General features: G+C 49.4%; 2 protein-coding genes across 4 annotated transcripts; both read left to right on the top strand.

Moving 5' to 3' along the window:
- The first annotated feature begins 1,783 nt into the window (after positions 1-1,783).
- TMED9 (transmembrane p24 trafficking protein 9) lies at positions 1,784-5,609 on the top strand. Its single transcript, XM_079771024.1, has 5 exons — positions 1,784-1,979; positions 2,143-2,243; positions 3,068-3,193; positions 3,497-3,643; positions 4,769-5,609. The coding sequence occupies exons 1-5, from the start codon at positions 1,796-1,798 to the stop codon at positions 4,916-4,918; spliced, it is 708 nt and encodes a 235-aa protein (XP_079627150.1). The 5' UTR covers positions 1,784-1,795; the 3' UTR covers positions 4,919-5,609.
- Positions 5,610-7,707: 2,098 nt separating this feature from the next.
- Positions 7,708-24,440, top strand: B4GALT7 (beta-1,4-galactosyltransferase 7). Of its 3 annotated transcripts, none has more exons than XM_079770981.1 (6): positions 7,708-7,852; positions 11,387-11,749; positions 15,486-15,711; positions 16,740-16,823; positions 17,076-17,180; positions 17,679-24,440. In XM_079770981.1, exons 1-6 carry the CDS (start codon positions 7,803-7,805, stop codon positions 17,832-17,834), a joined length of 984 nt encoding a protein of 327 aa, XP_079627107.1. In that variant the 5' UTR covers positions 7,708-7,802; the 3' UTR covers positions 17,835-24,440. The 3 variants fall into 3 exon arrangements, with proteins under 3 accessions (XP_079627107.1, XP_079627109.1, XP_079627108.1); XM_079770983.1 differs by lacking the exon at positions 7,708-7,852 and adding an exon at positions 7,876-7,965; XM_079770982.1 differs by lacking the exon at positions 7,708-7,852 and adding an exon at positions 7,972-8,456.
- The last annotated feature ends 1,154 nt before the right edge of the window (positions 24,441-25,594 follow it).

Genomic DNA, 25,594 nt, shown 5'->3' with positions numbered 1-25,594 from the left:
ACCAAAAGCCCTGCCCTAGCCAATTTGGCTCAGTGGATAGAGCGTCAGCCTGCAGAGCAAAGGGTCCCAGGTTCAATTCAGGTCAAGGGCATGTATCTTGGTTGCAGGCTCCTCCCTGGCCCAGGCCCTGGTAGGGGCCATGCAGAAGGCAACCAATTGATGTGTTTCTCTCACATTGATGTTTCTCTGTCTTTCCCTCTCTCTTCTACTTTCCCTAAAAATCAATGGAAAAATATCCTTGGGTGAGGATTAACAAACAAACAAAAAAGAATCAACCAATGAATGCATAAATAAGTGGAACAACAAATTTGATGTTTCTCTCTCAAGAATCAATAAACAAAACAAAATCAAAAAAGGGTTGAGAACATTTGACCAGGGTGCAGTAAAGTAAGCACTCTGACACATTTGCTGGTGGGACTGTAAATTGGTACCAAGTTTTTGAGATCTCATCAACAAAACTATACCCAATTTAATGCTTTTAAGTGTGTGTGTGTGTGTGTGTGTGTGTGTGTGTATACACACACACACACACATATATATGTATATATAAACTTAATGCTTTTAAATATACATATATATATTAATTTTAGAGAGAGATGAAGGGAGAGAAAGAGAAACATTTATTTAGTGTTCCACTTATTTCTGCATTCATTGATTTAGTCATGTTTGTGCCCTGATCTGGGATGGAACCTGCAACCATGGGGTATGGACAACTGAGCAACCCGGCCACAGACAATGAACAGTGATATTTATTGCAGCATTATTTGTAAGAGCAAATAATTAAGGGGAAAGAAACTTTAATCACTTTCATTAGAGAAATGCTTAAAAAATAAAGTACAATCATATTATGAAATACTATTTCTAAGAAGAATGAGATAGACTTTTCAATGATGGGGAAATGTGAACAAATTCCCACTAAACCTCCCTCACTAGGGCCAAAGGAAACAAAAAGAATCTCAAATAGAGGGGGGGAAAAACCTCCAGCTTCTATGCAACTTTGTGATGAGCTGCCAAAACACACTGAAATTTGGGTAAAATTCAGGAAGGTCACGAAGGGAAGGGTCCAGACCCCTGCTGATCTCACATTTAGTGCAGAGCTCTTCAAAACCGGGCTGTTCTGTCCCAAGAAGCCCTATGGTCCTTTATCCTGCCAGCCATTGGGGCACAGAATACAATGGGTCCAGGGAAGAGCCGGGATTCAGTAGCAAAGGCCTCGTGGAGGAGTAAACATTGGCGATGATGGTAGGATTCCTGAAACCATACAGACCGGATTTAAGAGTGATAGAGGTTTGGGGGGCAAAAAAGTGGTAAAGGGAGACGGTGATTTTTCTTTTCTATTTTGAAAAACATCTGAAGATAAATCTGAGCATTGCTTGTGTCATTTTTTTCAAAGCTGAATTTTTAAATACAGAAGCAAACCCATGATGGAAGATGCTATGCCAGGAAAATCAGAGATCCTAGGTTCGAATCTTGTGTCTGCTCATAATTCGCTCCGAAACCTCAAACTGCATTAGTTTCGTCATTTGTAAAAAGTAGATAATCACCAGTCGCCGGGCGGCGGCGAGGGCCCGACGGAGAGAAACTTTCCATTTTGTGACTTCAATTCCAATTCGGTTCCAGGTAGAAGCCGCGCCCCAATCACGTACTGCCGCGCCATGGCCGCGAGGCATCTCGGGATTTATAGTCCTGTTTCCCCCACCCCGCCCCAGCGGAACTCGCTGTCCCGATAGGCCCCGCGGCGGCGGCAAGGGTACGTGGCGCGGCCAATTGCGGCTGCGCGGTCAGGTGGGGCAAGATGGCTGCGGAGTTGGGTGTGCGGGTCGTCAGGCCCTGGCTGGGAGCGGGGCTGGGTTGGGTGGTTCGGGCCCTTCTGTTGCTACTGTGGTTTGCGGCCCGCGGAGGCGCGCTCTACTTTCACATCGGGGAGACAGAGAAGAAGTGCTTTATTGAGGAGATTCCGGACGAGACCATGGTTATAGGTGCGGGGGGAAGGGGACAGTTGGGAACAAGAATGTGGTCTTGGGGCGCGGGGTGTGGGAGGGTCAGCAACGCTCCAGAGCCGGGAGCAGCCGGCCTCGCCGTGCTCTACCTGCCGCGGACCTGGAGTCACCTCTGACTTGGGCTCGCCCGGCTTCCCTCCAGGAAACTACCGGACGCAGCTGTATGACAAGCAGCGGGAGGAGTACCAGCCAGCCACCCCCGGACTTGGCATGTTCGTGGAGGTGAAGGACCCAGAAGACAAGGTGAGTCGGCCCCCTTTGCCCCGCTGAGCCGGCCCCTTTGCCCCGCTGAGCCCTCCGCTCTGCACTTAAGTGCTAGACCAAGTAGGCGCTGATACTTCCCCTCCTAGTTTCCACATCTGCTAAATAGGTAAAAAACAGTTGGTTATGTGGGGAAATCCCGGATTTTCGCTCCAGACTTAACTTAGACTGTTGCAATACTGGCTCTCCTCTCAACCTCTTACTGACTGCTGCATGATTCCGCCAAGTCAGTTACTTTCCCTAAGCCATTTACTGGTCTGTGTTATGGAAATTCATCTGTCTTATAAGTGTGATAAGAGGATTAATTGTGGTGCTGAGAAACAATTTTGCCAACTCTAAAGCTGTGACATCTACTCTTTAGGATTTCATAGAACAGTGTACTTTCCAAAAAGAATGAGCAGCTTTAAATTTTGACAAATAAAGATTAAAACCATAGAACCCTCAAAACCCTTTAGCTGTCACATAAAAAATGAATTACACCAAAATCATTGAAAGGGCATGAGCTATGAATAAAAGAAAACTCTTCCCAGGAGCAGTCACATGCCAACCTATGCCTGATTTATTTTTTACCCCTACTCCAAATAGTTTTCAGACAAGTTTTTGGCAACTGCTTCTGAGCAGCTTTGGACCTTTTCGTGTTGTGGGATGTCTGCAGCTCTGCTTGCCGATTTTTGAGGCATATGTGACTTGACAAGGTTAGCATTAGAATAAAGAAATCGAGAAAAAAGCAAGCGAGTGCTAAGGGTTTAAAGCCTTCAGCACCATCCAGCTCCATGCAGTAACTCACTAAAGCCCTTTCTCTCCAGGTCATTCTGGCCCGGCAGTATGGCTCTGAAGGCAGGTTCACTTTCACATCCCATACCCCTGGCGAGCATCAGATCTGTCTTCACTCCAATTCCACCAAGTTCTCCCTTTTTGCTGGAGGCATGTTGGTAAGTGGACTCACATGGGACTTGTACTTTTAGCTTTTAGCCCCTGTTCAGGACTGGGGACTGGTGATACTGTGGGTATGAGATGAGTATGTGGAGCTCTTTGCATATACCTTGGACAGAGCATTAGCCAAGGCTTATTCTTTTCTGTGTGTCTAGAGCTCCATAGAGCTGGACACTGAGGAGGCTTCATCAGTGTTGGCTTAATGAACAATTTAAGGAAGATGGGTGGACTAACTGTCAGTCCTTGGCATGAAGAGGGAGCAGAGCTACCTGATTGTCTTTATCTTCCTTGTCTGTGCACAGAGAGTTCATCTGGACATTCAGGTGGGTGAACACGCCAATGACTATGCAGAAATTGCTGCCAAAGACAAGTTGAGTGAGTTGCAACTACGAGTACGACAGCTGGTGGAGCAAGTAGAGCAGATCCAGAAAGAACAGAACTATCAGCGGGTGAGTGGCTAGGCTCGGATCAGTGGGCTTCTTCTCAGAAACTGCCTATTGGCTCAGCCAGGAGTTACATGTCAGATTTATTATGAAACTTACCAGGTTGTCTACTTTGCAAGTCTAAAAGGTGGGATGGCTATTATTAACTCTTATTTTGTATTTGAGGAGACAGTTTCTTAAGGCTGTTCTTGCCCTAGGTCACACAGTTACACAAAGTGACAGCAGGAATTGATACCAAAACTTGGGTGCTATTTCCATGGCTCTAGGTCAGTGGTCGGCAAACTCGTTAGTCAACAGAGCCAAATATCAACAGTACGACGATTGAAATTTCTTTTGAGAGACATATTTTTTAAACTTAAACTTCTAACGCCACTTCTTCAAAATAGACTCGCCCAGGCCGTGGTATTTTGTGGAAGAGCCACACTCAAGGGGCCAAAGAGCCGCTTGTGGCTCGCGAGCCGCAGTTTGCCGACCACGGCTCTAGGTGATCCCAGGGGTTTCAAACTCACCAGTGTCCAGGAGTAAGCAGGTTCCATTAATGGATCTATGACCATAAGGATTGGTAGGATAGTAACCTGCCTAACCAGGGACAGCTGCTGTTGTCAGCCAAGGACAGCCTTGTAGAAATGCTAGCTGGCTCTGCGTTTTAAGAGGAGCTAGAGGTCCAGGTTTTTTGTGTGAAAAATTCATTGGTTTTAAATGTTGGCAAAATACTGTGTGAGCCGAACAACACACATGTATGGGCCAGGTGCAGCCCCTGGACACCAATTTGCAACCTGTGCCCACAATCTTCAAGGAGCAGTTTGGGAGACCTGAGTGGAGGACTCAGAGCTAGCCCATTCCTGGGCACTTCAGGACAGCTCTGTCTGATGGTGATATCACAACTACTTTACTTCTCCTCTAAGCACCAGGGTAGGACCTGGGAGTCTGTAACTGACAGAGCAAACAGACTCAAGTTACCTGAGGGTGAAGACAGTCCCCACATGGGGTGTCTCTTTGCAGCATTTGACTGGTACCTGTGCAGAACTAGTTGGCCCTGGACCATCCTCCAGGGAGGGAACCCAGCAGTTCTAACAGACCCAGGTGGGGCCTATCCAATTCAGGCTCTTCTTCCATTCTCCCCTCCCACAGTGGCGAGAGGAGCGCTTCCGGCAGACCAGCGAGAGCACCAACCAACGGGTGCTGTGGTGGTCCATTCTGCAGACCCTCATCCTCGTAGCCATCGGTGTCTGGCAGATGCGACACCTCAAGAGCTTCTTTGAAGCCAAGAAGCTGGTGTAGCCATCCTTCCTCCCAGGCTGGGGGAGAAGAGGCCTCCTGGAACTGATTTCTCTCTGGCAGGAGGACTGATTCCCAGCCATGGATGTTCTGGAGGGAAGAGAGGTCACAGGCACCCCAGGCACAACCTAAGGGGAGCAGCTCAGCTGGAGCATACTGAGCAGGTGGTGGGGCAAATGCCTGCCCCCTCTCCTGAGCTCTGGGCCTTTGCAGTAATTTCCTAGGGGCTATTGAAGCCACTGGGAGTCCCACTGGCACCTCAGAATCACAATGTTACTGATCAGGGATGTGAGGCTGTTATCTGGGGTGGCTGCAGGGAGGGGAGTGGGTGGGCAAGCCAGTTTTCTTTTTGTCTTCCTTGCTAACTTGGGATTCTAGGCAGGTTGTGATATAGCTGTGATTCTCTGCCACCCTGAGAACCTCCTTGGGCCTAAACCCAGCCTGCTGATCCAGGGTGTGTGTATCAATTGAGGGTGGGATGGAGGGGGTTGCAAAGTGGGAAAGTGGTCCTGAGGTTGACTCCAGGTTTTTCACATAGATGTCCTTTTTTGGGGCTCGAGGAACTGGGATCAGGGCAAGCAGAGGTCTTGGTGCTGGCTGGGGATGGGGCCTGCAGAGTCTTAGTTACTGATTTCATTTTCAATAAGCCTAGGTTTGTTACATTGGTTTCCCAATAAAAAATTTTAAAAAAAGACTTCTTGTACAATGTAAAGTTACTCTACTATCAGTGGGCATAACACTTCAGGGAATGTCAGTTCTTCCAGTGGGCAAAGCACTTCACATTCCAAGATGAGTACCCACCTTTGAACATCAATCTTTGTTTTTTAAATATATATTTTTATTGATTTCAGAGAGGGAGAGAGGGCTAGAAACATCAATGATGAGAGAAACATGTATCGGCTGCCTCCTGCATGTCCCCTACTGGGGATTGAGCTGGAAACCTGGACATGTGCCCTGACTGGGAATTGAACCGTGACTTCCTGGTTCATGGGTCAATGCTCATCCACTGAGCCACACTCACGGTGCTGAACTTCATTCCTTTTATCCTCTCCATACCTTCCCACAGCAGAGGGTGGTGGTTTTGCCCAAGAACATCCAACAAATAAATTGGGTTGGGGTTCAAATCCACACCACTTCCTCTGTGCCAGCTCCCTCATGAAGTGCCATCCCTGCCTTTCCAGAGTAGGGGTACTCAGAATAGACTTGTCATGGTGCTGTAAGGAAATGCCTAGTTAGAATGCAGGGTTTTTGGGTTTTTTTTAATATTGATTTTTTTACAGAGAGGGAGAGGAATAGAGAGTTAGAAACATAGATGAGAGAGAAACATCGATCAGCTGCCTCCTGCACACCTCCTACTAGGGATGTGCCCACAACCAAGGTACATGCCCTTGACCAGAATCGAACCTGGGACCCTTCAGTCCGCAGGCTGACGCTCTATCCACTGAGCCAAACCGGTTAGGGCGAGAATGCAGTTTTTTGAAAAGGAATGCTGCAAGTGTAGGAAGGACAGAAATCCTTGGGTAGGCAGGGATAAGGATATTGATGGGCTTAACCAGTAGCATGGAATCAGCAGCCTCTTGCATGCCCCCTACTGAGGATTGAGCCTGTAACCCAACCAGGGAGTTTCCCCTATTATTAACGTCATGTATTAGTATGGTACATTTGTTAGAAATTAATGAATGTAGCCAGGCGGGTGGCTCAGTTTGAGCGTTGTCCCATGAACCAGGAAGTCAGTTTGATTCCCGGGTCAGAGCACATGCCAAGGTTGCAGGCTCCATCACCAGTAGGGGGCATGCAGGAGGTAGTAGCCGATAGATGCTTCTCTCTCATCAATGTTTATATCTCCTCTCTGAAATCAATAAAAACAATTTTATAAAAAATTAGTGAATTTAGTAATACATTACTTTTAACTAAAGTCCATACTTAATGCAGATTTCTTGAGTTGTCCCCTTTGTCCTTTTTCTGATTCCCTCTATGAAAGTCTGAGAAACTGTCACCGCCAAGAGAAGCCCAAAGAGCTCCATAGAGCTCTAAATCTAAATCTATTGTGGCCATCTCTGTACCAAGTTTATTTTTTCCTTTAATCCTCACAGCAATCATGTAGATCAGGCACTTAGGAGAGAGAACAGAGATTGTTTTGCCCCCAAACATAGCTGAATCGGCAGAGTCAAGTTTGGAATCCAGCTGATCTGTCTGTAGTGCCTGGCTCTAACTTCATGGGGTATCTCTTGAACGCGAGACTAAGCCCTGAGCTTGGCTTTGCGGTCCTCCAAGCTTGTTGCAGAGGAAGAATGCACCTGAGTTTTCAGCCAGGAGGCCCAGAAGCTCCTGGCCTTCCCTTGGGAGGAGGAGGAAGATGCACATTACCCCAGGGCGCTGGTTTGAAAGTCTGGAGTCTTGGGGAAAGTTAGGGAGAGGGGGGGGGAGATAAGAAATCAAACGAAGGACTTGTATGCATGCATATAAGCATAAACAATGGACGCAAAACTCGGGGGGGTGAGGGCAAGTGTGGGTGTGGGGTGGGGGGGGTAATGGTAAGATATGTACACATATAATACCTCAATAAAAAATTAAAAAAAAAAAAGTCTGGAGTCTTAAGTCCAGCCCCAGCCCAGTGACTTGAGGCCCCTCTGGGGCCTCAGTTTCTCGGGATGTTAAGAAGCGGGGGCAGTCAGCAGTCAAGTGGTAGCCGTATTTCTCCACAAGCGGAACCTTTGACGCCACAGCTCCGGGGAACAGACGGCGCGGCCGGAGCGGAGGACCCGCAGGACCAAGGGGCTGGGCGACGGGTTTGGGCGGGGCGGGAGGCGGAGGTGCCGCGTAGGCCGAGGAGGCCGGGCCGCCCGGCCGGGAGCTCGAGCCCCATGCGCGGCCGCCTCCCCCTACGATGTTCCCCTCCCGGAGGAAGGCGGCGCAGCTGCCCTGGGAGGACGGCAGGTGAGCGGCGGCGGCCCCGGGCCCTGTCTTCCGGGTGCCGATCTTTACCGGCCGCGGGGCGGAATCTAGGAGCCCGAAGCCGTCGCGTCTCCTCTCTGCGGGGCTCTCTGAGGGTCTGTGGTTCTTCTTGTGGGTCACTGGGTCTCTGCAGTTGGGTGTCTGTCACTGTGTCTTCCAGTCTAGGTCACTCTGCAGGGCTCCGTAACCCGTGGGTCTGCATTTCTCCGTTGACTTCCCTTTGTGAGTTTCTGTTTCTCTCTTTGCAAGTCGTTTTCTCTTAGGAGTTTCTCCTCTGGCCTCTCTCTTTGTGCTGGTCAGTGACTCCGCTGACCTCTCTGAATGGATCTCTGTCTTTCTGTCCCTGGTCTAGGAGTCTGTGTTCCATTTTTCTGGTTTCCACCTCCCCATCACATCCTTGTAGCCTCAGACCCTCCCTCCTTCGCGCTTCCCCTTCCTTGCTGGGCCACCCAAGAGAACACACCAAGCAGAAGCTCTGTCCCTCCGCCTGGCTGGCCGCCGCCTGGCACGTAGTCGGCACTCCTCACTTAACACCGGTTCACTTCCCCTGCAGCTGCACTTGAACGGAGCCTGCTCCGTGTGTTAGGTATGGCCTCGGCCCAGGGCTTAGCTCATGTTTACCACTAAAGCAGAATTGGGGAGATGGAGCTTTTTAGTTGTCTACGTTTGGGAGGACACTTCAATCTTGAGATGTGCCCCCCAAAACTCCTCACCTGGAACACCTAGTAAGTCTTTACCCAGTGAATGACACCTGGTTCCCTTTAGATCTCTTAACTTTGCCATGTGCCAAATGGTTCTGGAATATAGTGGGCACAACTCTTTATCTTTAGAGATTTTTCAGAGTTGGTGTTGAAGTGAGAAGACAGGAATATAATAGAAAGAAAGCCAGAACTGTGGAGTCAGCCCTGGGCAGAAATCCTCTTTAATCGTCATGTGACCAGAAACATATCACTTAATCTTTCTGACTTCAGCTTTTCCATCTCTGAAACCGGGAAGAGAGCTATTTGAGGACTAAAGGAGACAAACGTAACGTCCTTGATACTGTGCCTGGCACAGAGGAGGTATCTTCCACTTACCCTTGTCATTTGGAGGTGCTATCATCAGAGCATTTGAGTATTCAAACCTTGTATCTCTACGATTTGTGTGAGAGTAGAAAGGAAAGGTAGTGGAGGAAATTTTTCATTTCCTGATCCCTTTTCATAAACCTTTGGGGAAAAACTGTGTTCTCAGAAAAAGTTACTGATGTCTCTTCTCGCTTTTGACACAGGGGTACTAAGATCCATGCAACAGATGCAGGCTAATGTAGCAATGAAGAGTGCAGGCTGTGGAGCCAGCCTGCCTCGGTTTGAATCTTCTCTTTCCTAGTCATTGGCACAGATTGAAGAAGGAGAAAAAACCTCATCTGGTCGGCCCCTCAGAGCAGGGTGGCCTGGGCCCTGGGAGCCAATGGGACTACAGATCTGGAGTTTGCCATCAGGTGGCATCAGGGCAACTTCTCAGTGTTGTCCACTGTCCCAAGGAATTGGGATTCGGCTCTGAATTAAGTTGTTCAGCAGTTTAGACTTTTAACAGCTCCGGATGAGAGTACCCAATGGGGATGTGATACTGGTAGGAAGGGAAAGTTAGACCAAGGAAACAGCATGTGAAAGTGCATGAAATGCCCAATTTGTGCCATACTCTGGATAATGGTCATTGCTTCTTCCCCTGAAGGTGGGATAGTTCCCCATGTCCACCTCCCCGGTCTCCACCCCACCCCCAGAAAGAGCTCAGAGGGAGAATCAGTAGAGACTCCAGCCTTCCCAGGCCACTGGCAGGATTGGGTTCTGCTCCCCATCGGAAACCCCCACCACAGGACAATGGGGGGTAAGTCAGAAGCCCCCTGTGAAGGTGTCCTACCCAGCCATCTCTCTGCTGTGTGTGGGACCTGGACCTGGCTTCAGGACTGCTGGCTTTCTGGTTGGCAATTGTGCCATTATAGAGGCAGGAGTTGGTGTGGCTCTAACTGTATAACTTAAAGCATGCCCTGGCTGCTTGAACCCTTCCTGTAACTCACTTAGCATGCCCTCTGCTGTGTGTCTGGTGCTGCAGCCACAGACAGGAGCCTGGTTATTTATGGGGAAGACAAGCAGGGACTTGGGATATTACAAACCTCTAAGTACTCCAAAGAGTGAAGTGCCAGATGCCATGGAAACACAGAAGGTGCATGTATCTCAGTTTGGCCAGGACATTGGAGTTTGGCCCTGAAGGATCAGTGAGGGGCTTTCAGACAGATAAAATAGGAAGGGCATTTCAGGCAGAAGCAGCAGGCTGTGTGAGGCTGGAGCAGGAAGGAATATGGTGAGCAGAGGAGCTCAGAGTTGGCCAAATTATAGCACTGGATGAGTGGTAAGGGGCAACGAGATGGGGCCAGGTCACAGAGGGGTTTGACTGTCAGGCCAAGGGATTGGGTCTTTTTCTTGTAAACAGAAGAGGATCATCCATGAGCTTGAAGAGGTCTGAGCTGGACAAGGACCAATGAGACCTGAGCACAGAAGAGAGGCAGTGGTGAGGAAGGGTCAAGGGACACTTAGGAAGTAGAATCTATAAGCCTGGTAGCTGCATGGTGACTCATAGAGGTCATAGAGAGGTTGCTTTGCTGATTATTTCATGGGGCGTCCTGCAGAGGAAGCCTCCCTTTTCTTGGATTCCTCAGCTCCTCCTTCACTACCCTCAGGAACTTCCAGAGAGAGGGGCAAAAGAATCAGGTGAATTCCACTTGTTTCTTTGTACTTTCTAACCTAAAGGTCAATCTCTCGACACTACTGCAGTGTTTAAGATACCAGCTGTCTTCCCAGTTTCTGAAATGAGCCCGGGTGCTAGCCCCAGCCCCAATCTTTCTTTCCCTAGTCCATCTCTCAGCTCTTGTCGCATGGGCTGCCTGTTAAACTGAAGCTTTGAGACTTGTTCAGTGAACTGCCACGGTCAGTTTGGGCCTTGCATTGATTTGCGGGCAGGCCTGATCTTCCGAAAATAAACGTTGGGGTTTTTCACTGGGAATTGATGCCAGCACAGACCCAGATCTTAGGGAGCTTTCTGGTGTGAGAAGCAGGATGAAGCCAACGTTTCAGCAGGTGATGAACATGCAGGGTGTGGGAGGCAGTGGGTGGGATCTCTAAGTCCAGGCCCCTGCCATCAGCTCAGGTCGGGAACCACTGTCCTGGGGCGGGGCAACTGCAAGATACAAGGAGCCTCATCCCAGCCTTCATGGTCTGGCCAGGGCTCATTCACAGAAAATAAGGAAGCATCAAGGAATGGGCAGCTCTGCGACCCAGGAGTGGTCGGAGGGCTTTCTGGAGGCGGGGGCATGGGGTGTATTCTGACACATGGTAGCAGCATGAGCAAAAGCATTAAAGTTGCTTCTGTACTAATTCCCAGGTGCTTAGGCAGACCAGCCCTGCTAGTAGGGAAGCCAGAGAAGGGGTCTGTGACGGTCCCAGACCAGACCTGCCCTTCTGACCATCCCTGCTCTTGTCCCAGGTCCAGGCTGCTTCCCAGCAGCCTTCCCCGGAAATGCTCCGTCTTCCACCTCTTCGTTGCCTGTCTCTTACTGGGCTTCCTCTCCCTGCTCTGGCTGCAGCTCAGCTGCTCCGGTGACATGGCCTGGGCAGCCAGGGGACAAGGGCAGGAGACCCCGGGTCCACCCCGGGCCTGTCCCCCAGAGCCGCCCCCTGAGCACTGGGAAGAAGATCCGTCATGGGGCCCCCACCGCCTGGCAGTGCTGGTGCCCTTCCGAGAACGCTTTGAGGAGCTCCTGGTCTTTGTGCCCCACATGCATCGCTTCCTGATCAGGAAGAAGATCCCACACCACATCTACGTGCTCAACCAGGTGGATCATTTCAGGTAGGGACTACTTGACCCTGCTCCCCCTCTCCAGGGGCGTCACCTTGTCCAGGCCTTTCAGGGCCTGCTCCCTTTCCTGGCAGCAGCCCAATGCTGGTGGGCCTCAGACCTGCGAAGGGCCACCTAGGTCAGTGGCAGGAGGGAAGGAGGTGGGACCCTTCTCACTGGAGTTGACAGAAATCTTTGGGGAAAGTTTGGGGCTGGGGAGGGCCCTGATCTGATTTCCATTTTAAAATAGGGGTGCTGTACGTGGAGTAGATTATACCAGGACAAGAGGAGGAGCAGGAAGAGCTGTGGGTGGTCACTGCAGTTGTCTGAGATGATGGGGACTTGGCCAGCATGTAGAAGGGATGGAGGAAGCACAGACAGGGCTTGCCAGGGGATTGGTGGTGAGGATTAGGCGAAGAGAGTGTCAATACAATGGCTTTAAAGTTGTTCACAGTCTGGCATTATCCTGAAATCTTTGCACTTACCAAAATCTTTTCTCCATAATCATAATCGAAGCATCTCACATTTCACCCCCACCTTTCCCTCCAATTCCTTCCCTCTGAAAACTCGCAACAGTTCCTGGACCCCACCAGGCCCTGTAGTCCGAGATGCTCCCAATTTTCTTTCTCTTTTTCTTTCTTTCTTTCTTTCTTTCTTTCTTTCTTTCTTTCTTTCTTTCTTTCTTTCTTTCTTTCTTTTTAAATTTTCTTGGGGTGACATTAGTCTACATGAACATATAGGTTACATGTGTGGATTACTAATTTACAAAATCTGTATATAGGACCATGTGCCCACCACCCAAAATTTTCTTTTTTCTTTTTATTTTGAGAGTACCTTTATTAAAGCTGGGGACAGTGAAAGGAAGGGCTTAGGGTAGAGGAAACAACAGGAGAGAGAGAGTGAGTGCCAACGAAGTGCTCTGCTTTGGCTCTCTAGAACCGTTATAGGGAAGAAGTGGGCCACGCTGGGCTGCGTGAATTCACTGAGAAGTAAAGTCACAGTGAAAGTCCTGGCCAGTTTTTCTCAGTGGTTAGAGTGTCGGCCTGCAGATCAAAGGGTCTTGGGTTTAATTCAAGGTCAGGGACACGTACCACAATTGCAGGTTCAATCCCTGGCTCCAGTAGGGCACAGTTAGGAGGCAACCAATCAATGTGTGTCTCTCTCTCTCTTCCCTTCCACTCTCTCTAGGAATCAATGGAAAAAATATCCTCTGGTGAGGATTAACAACAAAAAAAGTCACAGTGAAAGAAGTGAGCCAAGGCAGGACTGTTTTTAGCTCGCTGAAAAGTCTAGGACAGGAGAAGCAACAGGAGATAGCCCTGGTGGTGGTCTGATTGGCTCTCTAGGAACGTTAAAGGAAAGAAGTGAGCCAAGGCACGGTTGGTTATCTCACTGGAAAGTCAGAGAACAGGGGGCCTTGGAGACAGGTTCAGGTGTAAGCCAGGGATGAGCTGCCACTGCCATTGCTTCTCTGGTTGCAAGTCTCATGGGAATCCTTAGAGTTTAGGAGAGAAAAGTAAAGATGTACACCTGAGAGGGAAGAAAGGTGAGTGTACTCCAGAGAGAGCCTGCCGATGCTCCCAATTTTCACTGTCCACTCTCCTTGTCCTCACTTTCTCCTGACCTAACTTGGATTCCATGGCTCATTGTTAAAATCACTCCCCTGCACATATCTCAGTTCCCTTGCCCCTTTCTGCCTGGCGCAACTTCTGCCTGATGAAACCTGACTATTTAATCCATACCTGCTCCTGGGCAGCTGATGTGACTGGAGACAATGAGCCCTGGCCCAGGAAGCTCCTCAGCCCTGCCTGAAAGCCTTGAATTCCTCTAGTCTGCTGCCTTTCCCCTCTCCTCACCCATCCTCCCCCCAACTTTGCTTTCTATTTGAGAAAACAGAACTAATTAGAAGAAAACTTGTGCAAGTCCCCAACCCTTGGCCCTGTGTACCAGCTTCTGTGCACGGTTGCTTTTGATGCCTTGTCCCAGCTCTGCTGGGGGCAGCTCTTCCACTGGCACTGGCTCCCTTTCTCGTCTCTTACTCAAGGATATCACTCCAGTTGTGGGCCCTTTTCTGTCCTACATGATCAAGTTTTTCTTCCTTTCTGCATCATTTGCATCAGCATACAAAATTGCACATCGCCCACTGCTATCACCTCATTTCTCTGCTCCCCTTTATAGCAAAACTCCTCCCCTTTCTCCCCTCATTGCTAAAAGAGCTCTCACTGACATCACCAATGAACCTTATTAATCATCCTTCATCCTGTAGACTTTTCAGCAGCATTTGCCAAATGGATTACTTCTTCCTTCCTCAAACATCTCTGTCTGACTTCCGGGGCAGCCCTCTCTGAGTCTCCTGCTTTCTCACTGGCTGCCCTCCCCACCTTCTTTCTAGGTTCTGCCTCATCTCCCTGGTCTCTTGGTCTCAGTGCTCTTGAGTGTCTCCTTGCTGGCTACAGTCACTCCCTGGGGGATCTCATCCAGGCTCAGAACATTAGGTCCCATCTCTACTCTGGTGACTCCCGAGGCTGTATTCCCAGCCTAGACTTCTCTCCTGAACTACAGACCTGCACATCCATCTACTTGCGCAGCTCTCCATTTGCTGGGCTCAGAAGCACCTCAGGCTTACTTGATCGAAGCTGAATTGCCCAGATCAGCTTCCCCTGCCTCCTCCCCAACTGGGAAATGGCAACTCCATGCTTCCAGTTACGCAGCCCAAAAAGCCTTGGAATCATTCTCCACTTTTCTTTCTGCCTCACACGAGACTTCCAGTTCATCAGCAGAATCCATCTAGAATCTGCCCACTTCTCACCGTCTTCACTGCCACCTCCCTGAGCTAAATCACTGTCATCTCTTGCCTAAGTTATTGTAATGGCCTCTCAACTCACCTCTATGCTTCCACCTCGGTCCTCCAGTCTCTTCTCAACACTCCAACTAGAGTAATCCTGTTGCACCCTAAGTCACAGTGTGTCACACCTCTGCTCTAAGCCCTCCAGTGGCTCCCCATCTCATCACGGCCAAAGCCTAAGCCCATCAGGGGCCCATCACCCTCTGACCTCATCCTCTACACCCCACTCACTCACTACCTGGCCACATTGGTGTCTGCCCTACCTCAGACCATGATAGGCACTCTCTCCTCTGCTCAGAGCCCCCTTCCCCTGATTTCCATAGGGCTCAATCCCCCTGGCCTTCACGTTTCTACTCACCCTTCACCCTGTTACCCTGACCACCTGTCTAAAAGAACAACTACCTCATGCTTTGACCTCCTGCTTTACTTTTTTCCACAGCACTTACCACTATCTGGCTTTTTAAGTATTTATTTGTTTATTTTTGTCTCCTGTTATTAGAATATCAACTCCTTGGGTGTGGGATGGGAATGGGGGGATGAGGACAAATATGTGACACCTTAATCAATAAAGAAATTTAAAAAAAAATAAAAAATAAAATAAAATAAAATAAATAATAATAATAAAAAAAGAATATCAACTCCTTGAGGGCAGGGCTTTGATTTCTCACTGTTATAGCCTATGCTCTCAACAGTTTCTGGCATATAGTAGGTGCTCAGTAAACATTTGGGCGATGAATGGAGGAGCAGACGTGAAGCTGGATAGCTCCACAGTGAAATCAGTGTTGGCCTGGAGGGCAGCATAGGCCCCAGGGTGGGTGGTGTCGAGGACGGGCTCTCCTGCAGAGTCTGGGGGAGAGCCAGCTCGCTGCCTGTACCCTGCCCAGCCTTGGCCGTCCTGTACAGGTTCAACCGGGCGGCACTCATCAATGTGGGCTTCCTGGAGAGCAGCAACAGCACAGACTACATCGCCATGCACGACGTGGACCTGCTCCCTCTCAACGAGGAGCTGGACTATGGCTTCCCTGAGGCAGGGCCCTTCCATGTGGCCTCCCCAGAGCTCCACCCGCTCTACCACTACAAGACCTATGTCGGCGGCATCCTGCTGCTCTCCAAGCAGCACTACCAGCTGGTAAGGCCCAGCCAGCTTGTTCTGCTGAGCCAGGGAGCTCCCACCTGGGTGGGGGCACTGACAGGAGGAGCAGCAGTTTTGGGGCCCAGCAGGGAACCCAGGAGCAGCCAGAGACAGGAGAGAGGAGCAGGAACAAGCAGGTCGGTTAGGGAGGATTCAGGCGCAGCACAGAAAGCCCGTGAAAGTTGGCTTCATAAAAGTTGGGTTCATTGGGTCTTAAAATGGATAAGTCTGGTTGGGGCTGAGAGGAGGGTGTTGCTTCCTGTGTGGCTTGCCCAGCCTCTCAGACAGTGTCACTAGGGCACCATTTCTCTTTCCTCATTTCTCTCATTTCTGCCCTCTTTAGGCAGGATTTCCTTCCAGATACTCAGGGTGAGGGGTGGTTGTTGTAGTTGCAGTCTGTATCTGTCTAGGCCCAAGTCCACTGGAAGAGGGAGCTCCCTCTCCAACAGCCAGACAGGAGTCCCAGAGCCATACCACACAGGCTCTTGATTGGCCTGACTTGTGTCCTGGGCCCATCCCTGAGTCACTCACTGTGGCCGGGGGGAAGGTGGGGAAGAACTGAGTAGCTTAGACCTGAGTCTCCTGCTCCTCACAAAACTAAATCCAGCTTTATGTAAATGAAGTCCCTAATCTGGTAGCGAAAACTGGTATCTGCCCTAGAGCCCAACTGTTCCTCTCCCACACAGAGGAAGAAACCAGGGCTGAGCCCAGAAGAAACGGGAAGGGGCAAGCAGGAATTGGTACTTCTGCCCATTACCAGCTACCCAGAGAGGTGCCCTCCTGCCAGTCAGATATTTTGGGGAAACAAATCACCTCACACAAGTTCCAGGCCCCATTAGATGGGCACAGGGACTGGGATGTGCTGACTGTCCCCCCAATACTGCAGAGGTTGTGGGAACTGCATCTGGGTGTCCGCTCCAAACTTCCAGGGGAGGAGGAAAGGGGGCTGGGTACTCCTGAGTGGTAAGAGACTAGAGAGCACACTGGGCGGATGAGGCAAGTGATGCTGTCTGTCTCTGTGTTAGTGCAACGGGATGTCCAACCGCTTCTGGGGCTGGGGCCGTGAGGACGATGAATTCTACCGGCGCATCAAAGGAGCTGGGCTCCAGGTAACACCCCCAGGTCCCCTACCACCACCTCAGCCATCATGGCTGCCCTGAGGCTCCCTTCTCTGCCCTCAGCTTGGAGATCCTCAGCTGGTTCTGATCCTAGTCCGGCCCCCAACTTAGCACACCTCTTCTGCATAATGGGAAGACAGGCCCTTGCCTGTGGCCTGTGGCAGGCAGTGGGACCCCAGAGGACTAGTGAGGGCCAGGGCTCCAGGAGGGGCGGCCTAACCCAATTTCCTTTGGCCTCCTTAGCTATTCCGCCCCTCGGGAATCACAACTGGATACAAGACATTTCGCCACCTGCATGACCCAGCCTGGCGGAAGAGGGACCAGAAGCGCATTGCAGCTCAAAAACAGGTGCTGACTGGTTCCCTGATCAGGCATGGTTAGGCGGTGACATGGGGGAGCCAGCAGGCTCAAGCATTTCACCAAGTTCTACTTGGGTCCAAATGGCTCTTTCCACTCCTTTTTGGCCCAGCTCAGTCGATGGCATTTTGTTTGGGTACCTTTCCCTGGTTGGTGGCTGCTATAGTTCCTGGGACCTGGGTCAGATGACCCCCATGCAGGCTAGGTGGAGGGGACTCAGCTGAAGGTGCTAGAATCCCAGGCGGACCTGCAACCCAAGAGTTCCCATCCCTCAAACAGCTCTTCTCTAGGAGCCATACTAGTAAACTGAAAACCCCTGCTCTCCTGCTTACTGGGGCATACAGCTGTGGGAGAGCCTTCACGGCTGTGAGCGTCACTCCTCTCTTCAATGGGGTCACAGAACCTCTGATGATGAGGTCACGGGGCATCAATATACAGCTGGCTCCCACAAAGCCCTGAATATATGCTCTCTCCCCTTTTCCTTCCTAGGAACAATTCAAGGTGGACCGGGAGGGAGGTCTGAACACTGTGAAGTACCGTGTGGATGCTCGTACAGCCCTGTCTGTGGGTGGGGCCCCGTGCACTGTTCTCAACATCATGTTGGACTGTGACAAGGCTGCTACCCCCTGGTGCACACTTGGCTGAGTTGGCTGGACAGTAAGGAGGCTTGTACCTACAGGCCACACTGCAACTCAGGCCCTGGACAAAGCCTCAGGCCCTGGGCCCAGCGCCAATAGGATGTGGAGTAGTCTGAAGCAGTGGACATCGGGCTGCATATTTGCAGCAGTCTGGCCCCCAGAGGGAGGCTTGAGCCAGGACAGGACACACAGGGTGCCTGGGATGCTGCTAGCAATAAACAGTGATGGAGAGAGGCTGGGATGTGGCTCCCAACTGGGACTCTCCGCCCTGCCTCTGCTGGCCCTGCTCTGCCCTCCTTTGCATGCTGAGACCTGCGGGCTTTTGTTCCTTCCCCCAGGACCGCCTCATGCAGAGATACGGTTTGGAGGTCACGCTGCTGATATGAGTGGCTAGGGCCATTGGGAGGCTTAAAGTGCAGAAACCAGAGAGCAAGCCCCACAGAAAGGGCATGACTGAGAGCAGCTCTAGCTGGTTGTCACCATGTAGGAATGTGGGCCTGTGTTGCCAGATCTGATTTTTTAAAAGAAAGTAGAAGTCTGGATTCTTAAGTAAAATTGGTTAATTATTAAATGATAGCAACTAATTGAAACTTTTTAAAAGTATGGCAATCCAAACAAAATGTGATGTGAACCACCAGTTTGTCACCTATGGCTGAGGGGAAGGGGATAGGAGAAAAGATGACATCTCTCTTTGTTATAAGCTGGCAAGGAGTTGGGTTAGGGCTGAGATGGCAAGACCAGCGGAAGCTCAGGTGGGAGAGAAGCCAAAGGCACAAGGTTCCTGCTACCGCCCACAGCCCTCTAGGCTTTGTTGCCCTCGGGGCAGTGTGACCACCGCCAGGCTCTATGGGAAGGGGACTGCACCTGCCTCACTAAGATGGACAGATCCAGAGGACTGACTCAGGGCAGGCAGGATGTGTCGGCAGTGGCTCAGTCATGGCTTGAGGGAGTGAGGGCCGTGTTACTGACGCTGTAGGAAGAAGATGAGAAGTGGGAGAATCCTTGGGGTGTTCCCACAGCACAAGCCATCACCCAATGCCAAGGAGAGGTGAAGCGGGGGAGCTCAGGAGACTGTGGAATTGGGGAGTGATCTTGGAGGGGAGCCTGGGGCCAATGAGAGAGTTGGGAGGCCAGGGGCCCTGCAAAGTAGATCACTTCTTTAAGGTGTTTGGCTGCCAAAGATTGGCGGCAGAAGTCCGAGGAGACGGGACAGTTAAGGCTGGTTTAACAATAAGTAGGACACCTGAAATATTGGAGGAAGAGATTGAGGTCCTAGAGTTCAGGAGGGTGTATTCAATAGCTCTGCTCCAAAAAGACTCCTCCTCTGAGCTGCTGTGTGCAGTTGTGTGGGTTGTGCACTGTACAACCTAAGCATAAGCAAAGAAACTTGAGCAAAGATGAGCAGAGTGAAGCTTCGGGCTCCATGTAACTGTTCAGGTGTATAATAGAGGGTCCTTGTGATCCTAAATTGGTCTTACCCAGTGATTTAGCCCCACAGTGAGGGGCAAACAGGCTGCAATTACAGTGCAAGGGTGGTGGGCAGGACTTTCTCAATTTGAGGTCCAGGAGAGGGGAATGGCGTGCTTTCTGTATGCCAGTCTCCCGGGCAACCCTGGCTAAATCATCTTGGACTTAAGTAACGTGGAGGCAAAACTCCAGCCTCTTGGAGCTGGTGGGAATGGATGTGATATCATAGCCCTCAGCTCTGTACTCATCTGGCACATAGCAAGACCTCACAAAATGTGGGTGTTCCTTTATACCTGCACCAAGGATGTGGAATGAGCAGAAGAAAAGCAGGATCAGCTGACTCAGCCTGGGCTGGGGCACAACTCCGACCTGGGGCCCCACACTCCGCTATGGCTGCTGCTGCCACCTCCAGGAGAGTGGGAGAGGGCTGAGCAGTGGTTTGCAGGGGGAAGAGGCAGGTAGCTCTACTGCTTCCTCAGTGTCTTTGTTGCCTCCTCTGTGGAGTGGAGCTAACATCCCTGTCTCGCTGACCCAGGTGTGGATGAAATAAATCCAGGATGAACTAGCACCTGCTGAGCATTCACCGCATACAACATGCTAGGTCTTCTTGATTAATCGGTTTTGTAGCTGAGGATGGTGAAGCACAGCTAAGTAGCTTGCCCAAGGTAAAAGAGTTGGTACCTAGTGGAACTTGGCCTTAGAGCCAGATTCCTTCACTCCTGGCCTGCGCAGCAGGTCCCATGCACAGATGTTCCTTATCCTCCAGACTGTTCCTCCTCACGTTAGCTGGAGAGGGCCCATGGGGAGGGCTGGCCATCATGGTTTGATGTTCCTTCCACCGCTGGGATGAAACCAGGGCCATGGGTGAGATACAAAGTGTCTGCCCCATGCTTCCTCTGCTGGATTAAGATGGGGATTTGGCTGCTGGATAGGTCCCTTGGAGCATCAGTGGGACCAAGAGCATGGCACTGTGCCTGGGGAATGTACAAGATGCTTGGGGAAGGTCTCTTCAGAAGACGTGGGCTTGCTGGTGGAGTCAGTTTGCTGTCAGGATGGGAAGAGTTCTGGAGGGATCAACATGTGCAAGGTAGAGAAATGAAGAGAGCATGTTATGTTCAGGGACCTGCAAGGAGCTCTGGGTGTCCCTGTTTGCCAATATAGTGCAGGAGTGCGTGTGTGGGGACAGAGGGAAGGTTGGGATGAGCCATGAGGATCTGTGTATGCCACATTGAGCAACCTATACTGTATTCTCTGGGTTCAGTGTTTTCAAGCACGGGGAAATTTTTGAGCAGGGAGAGACCTTTCTGAACCCACAACTTTAGTGTATTGGGACAACACTCTAATCAACTGAGCTATCCTGCCAGGGCACCACTGTCAATTTCTTAGTTTTGACCAATGCACTATGGTTAGATAAGATATTAGCCATAGGGGAAGCCGGGTAAAGGCTATACAGGAATTTTCTATAATACCTTCATAATTTTTCTGTAGATCTCAAATATTCCCAAAGGAAAAACAATTTTTTTAAGTTATATATGAGCAGCATAACAATTGCTCAGTAAATGATAGAATCTTGCCCTTCCCTTCAGGCTGGCAGTTGAGAATTTCCTCTGCTACTGCATCTGTATGAGCTATGCCCCCTCACCCACAAGTAAGGTTGAGTTGAGGACTCCCCAGGCTGTGATATTGGACTAGAAATAAGTAATGGAAACGGTAACTATTGGTTGTCTGATAGTGCAGCACTGGGTATTTCCTTCCCATAGGAAGGGATGTAGATGTTTTTCCTTAATGACTACCCCCAGTGTCCCCTTGTCCGCTCCTTCATAGAGGCCTTCCTGACTACCCATTCTTAAGAGTTCACACACAAACTCACATACATCATCCCTTTTTATTGCTCTCACAGCTATCATCATTAACTGAAATCTTATTTATTTTCTCTCCCCTGTTCCTTCATCTCACTAGAACATTGGTCCCCGAGCTCAGGACCTGTGAGTCTTGTTCATTGCTTTGTCCTCAGTACCCAGCACAGGGCCTGCTGCCTCATAGGCACTCAGTTTTAATGGAATTGAATTGAAATCCCCAGGTGGCAGGTTGCAGCCCACAGCACCAGCTGCTGTTGCCCAGGCCTTCTCTGCCCTAAGGCTGATGTTTTGCTCTCCTGTCTTGTTTTGAAGACCTGGGGCCACCTCTTCCCCACACCTGACTTCATCTTTGTTCACTTGCCCTTTCCATCTTGTTTACCTGTCTGCCAGCAGCTGCTACACTACCTGCCAGCTTTAATTTTGCTTCATTTAAGCTCATTTGCACCAATATCCTTTTTTAGAACAATCCACGCAGTCCCCTGAAGAGCAGCACATGCTGTGGGCGGCCCTGCTTCCCTTTTCCTAACGAGCACAGAGCAGCATTTTCCTTCCCTCTGAGAACTCACCGAAAGCCCTTTGCCAGGACAGGAGGAGGCCTAGACTCAGATGCTCATTTCCTAGTGGGCATGAAGTCGGGCACACGCTGAATTTTAAGGGCTGGGAAGTCCAAAGTGCTTTGGGGGCTGACCTGCTTCCTGAGGTGACTGTTTCTCCCTCACAGCTATAGGACCCACCCCACGTCCTCATCACTGGGGCTTTAGGCCTCACGGTTCTGGGGGCTACAACTCAGGAGAGGGGTCTGTTCTGCTCCCGAGAAATTGGAGTGAGAAAGAGGTTTGGGAGTGGTGGCCCCACCCCAGGGAATGTTCTCTCTCACCCTTAGAGCTGGCAACACCAGAGGCTGCAGAATTGCCCTTTCTGTGCAGTGGCCTAGAATCTCAGCCCAGAGTGGGAAAACACAGACTTCCTACCACATTGTCACACCCACCTCTCACTTTCTGCTGCTGCAGAAGACTCAGCACATAATGAAATCATGTTGCTTTTCATAGAAATGAAGCCAAGGCAGGAATGTGGCAGGCAGAGACTGAAGGGCCAATGAAACTTATCTAGAAGAAAGAAGTTCCTGGGGTTGGATCAGCCAGGGTAGGGAACTGGAACTTTGGCCTCAGCTGGAGGAGGTAGTAATCCCACCTCCACCACCAATTCACTGCCACCTCAGGCAAGCCACTGAACCTCTCTGAGCCTCAGTTTCCACATCTCTAAGGTAGAACTTTTCATACCTGCCTACCTTGCATGGTTGCTGAGAATAAATGAGGTAATGTACATATCTGGTAGTGTATGGTATCTGATACATTGGGAGTGCCCAATAAGTAAAAGCTTTTATTACCATTTATAGGCTTTAAAACAGTGAGTGAGGCCATCTTTATTGTGTTTCAGAGAGTCACATTGCCTCATTACGTTAACCATTCCCTCCTAAAAGTGCCCTGGGACTTGCTGAGGACTTGGAGGGCCTCTCAGAAAGACAGGCATTCCCACATCCACACATGAAGGACTTGGCCTCAGACCTTGAATTCACTGACTTAAAATTAATTGCTATTAGCCAGATTGTGCTCCCTATAATGTTGGAGTGGTTTTAGATTTTTAAAAAGCACAAAAAGCTCAAGCTGGTTTGGCCCAGTGGATAGAGCGTCAACCTGCGGCCTGAAGGGTCCCCAGTTCCATTCTGGTCAAGGGCACATGCCTGGGTACGGGCTTGATCCCCAGTAGGGGGCATGCAGGAGACAGCCAATCAATTATCTCTCTCATCATTGATGTCTCTATCTTTCCCTCTCCCTTCCTCTCTGAAATGAAAAAACATATATTAAAAAAAAAAACACAAAACAATCCACCTACACAACAGAGAAAGAAATGCTTGATTTCTGGGCTCTGTAGTGGCACTGGATACTTCCAGAGAACTGGCGCTGTGTTCCAACACTTAAATGTTCCAGGTTCTGTTTCCTCCTATACACTGAGTGGCCAGATTATTATGACCACCCCATCAGTACTTCGTTGGGCCACCTTTTGCCTTCAATACTGTGGCGATTCTTCTTGGCATTGACTCCACGAGATGTTGGAAGGTGATGTGAGAAATCTGACACTATGCCTGATGAATAGCACTGTCCAGTTCTGTGAGATTTGATGGTTGTGGAACCAGCTGCCTGATGGCTCTTTTAACTTCGTCCCACAAATGCTCAATTGGATTGAGATCTGGTGATTGTGGGGGCCACCTAAGCAAGGTAAAGTCTCCCTCATGTTCTTGAAACCACTCCTGCACAATACGAGCACCGTGGCATGGCGCACTGTCTTGTTGGAAGAAGCCATCTCCATTGGGATACGCCATCAACATGATAGGATGAACTTGATCAGCAACGATACTTAGGTATGTTGTGCTATTCAGACCTTGTTCCACACGAATTAAAGGGCCCAAATCATGCCAGGAAAACATGCCCCAAACCATAACACTGCCCCCACCAGCTTGAAGGGTTGTACTCATGCATGTGGGGTGCATGCTTTCATGCTGTTTCCACGAAATTCTCACTCTGCCAAATGCATGATGCAACTGGAAACGTGATTCATCAGACCACATGACTTTTTTCCAATGTTCGACTGTTAAATCCTTGTGTTCCTGTGCAAATTGGAGACGTTTTATCTTGGTAACTGCAGACAGCAAAGGTGTTCGATGCAGTGTACGGCTAATTTGCCTACAAACGTCAGGTGGTCATAATAATCTGGTCCCTTTCTTTCTGCTGCTTCCTGCTGGCAAAGGAAAGTTGATGACAAGACTTGGGCAAAAGCAAATGTAGTTTTAAATTAAATAATACATTAAGAAAATGAGCTATGTCTAAGAACAAATTCAAGTACAATCTGGGATTTACAGGTTCGCCAGCCAGTGGTTCTCAACCCTGGCTACTCACTGGAATCCCCTGTGGAGCATTAGAAGCAATAGCCCAGCCCTAACCGGTTTAGTTCAGTGGATAGAGCGTCGGCCTGCGGACTAAAGGGTCCCAGGTTCGATTCCGATCAAGGGCATGTACCTTGGTTGCGGGCACATACCCAGTAGGGAGTGTGCAGGAGGCAGCTGATCGATGTTTCTCTCTCATCGATGTTTCTAACTCTTTATCCCTCTCCCTTCCTCTCTGTAAAAAATCAATAAAATATATTTTTTTAAAAAAAGAAAAAAGAAGCAATAGCCCAGCTGGGGTGGCTCAATTGTATGAACCAGGAGATCACAGTTTGATTCCTAGGTTGCAGGCTCGGTTCACAGTGTGGGGTGTGCAGGCGGCAGCTGATTGACGATTCTCTCTCATCATTGATGTTTCTGTCTCTTCCTCTCTGAAATAAATAAAAATATATTTTTTAAAATTCAGGGTCTCTAAACAATAAAATTAAATTAAAAAAATTTTAGGGCAGGGTTACCATGGGGGTGAGGAAGGACAGGATGCATTTGGGGAGAGGCCAACAGGGGGCTTTAAAGATTTTCTTAGTTTTCTATTTCCTAAGCTGATGTTTGACATATAAGGGATCATTCTATTATTTTTCATACCTTACATGCACATATTTATACATATCCATGTGTCACATTTATGACATATAAAGTATTTTAATAAAAAATTGCAATGGGAACAAAAAGAAAACCATAGATATCTGTGGTAGTTATGAGTAATGAAAACGCACAAATTAAAAGCCAACAACATGCTGTGTTGGTAAGGATGTGGAACAACTGGAAATTTCATGCAGGCGAGAACACGTGCAATTTATGCCTGCTATCTTCGTAGCTAGCCCCCGCTTTTCACTCTCAGAAATTCCCCAGATGGAATCGACTAGCAAGAGGGCCTTGTGCTCTCAGTGGTAGCAGCTGCCCCTGTTTCTTGTCCCAGGGCAAACAGAAATGCTGAAGAGAAACAAAAGGTGAAACTTTCCAATTAAATAGTCACTTCTACTTACTTGGAAAGCCTCCCTTGTTCTTCATCTGTAAATTAGGCATAGCTGTTACCTTATGGGTTTGTTGTAATAATTCAATGAGATTATTATTTTTTTTCAATGAGATTATTTATACTCAGGATGCAAGGAATGGAAAGCTCCCTTCTTTTCCAAATTAAATTAGGACAGTACCAGCACCTGGAGGGACTCTAATATTACCCTGGGAGGCAGGAAGCCCTACCCCCTTTCTGTATCATCTAAGGCTCTCCCAGGCTTACAAAGTCCCAAGAAGGTCCCAGTAGATTAAAAGTGATCTAAAGACACATCTACCAAATGCAATGTGTGGACTTTAGGTGGATCCTGATTTAAACCAATCAACTAGAACAGATTCCTGAGAAAATCAGGAAAATATGAGTAAGGATTGAGTATTAGGAGATGGCAATGTGTGATAATGGCATTGTGTTTGGGCTTCAAAAAATTT

This window comes from Cnephaeus nilssonii (assembly GCF_951640355.1).
Source record: "Cnephaeus nilssonii genome assembly, chromosome: 5".
Lineage (NCBI taxonomy): Eukaryota > Metazoa > Chordata > Mammalia > Chiroptera > Vespertilionidae > Cnephaeus > Cnephaeus nilssonii.
The sequence above is the reverse complement of the archived record's forward strand: the minus strand, read 5'-3'. Positions and strand labels throughout refer to the sequence as shown.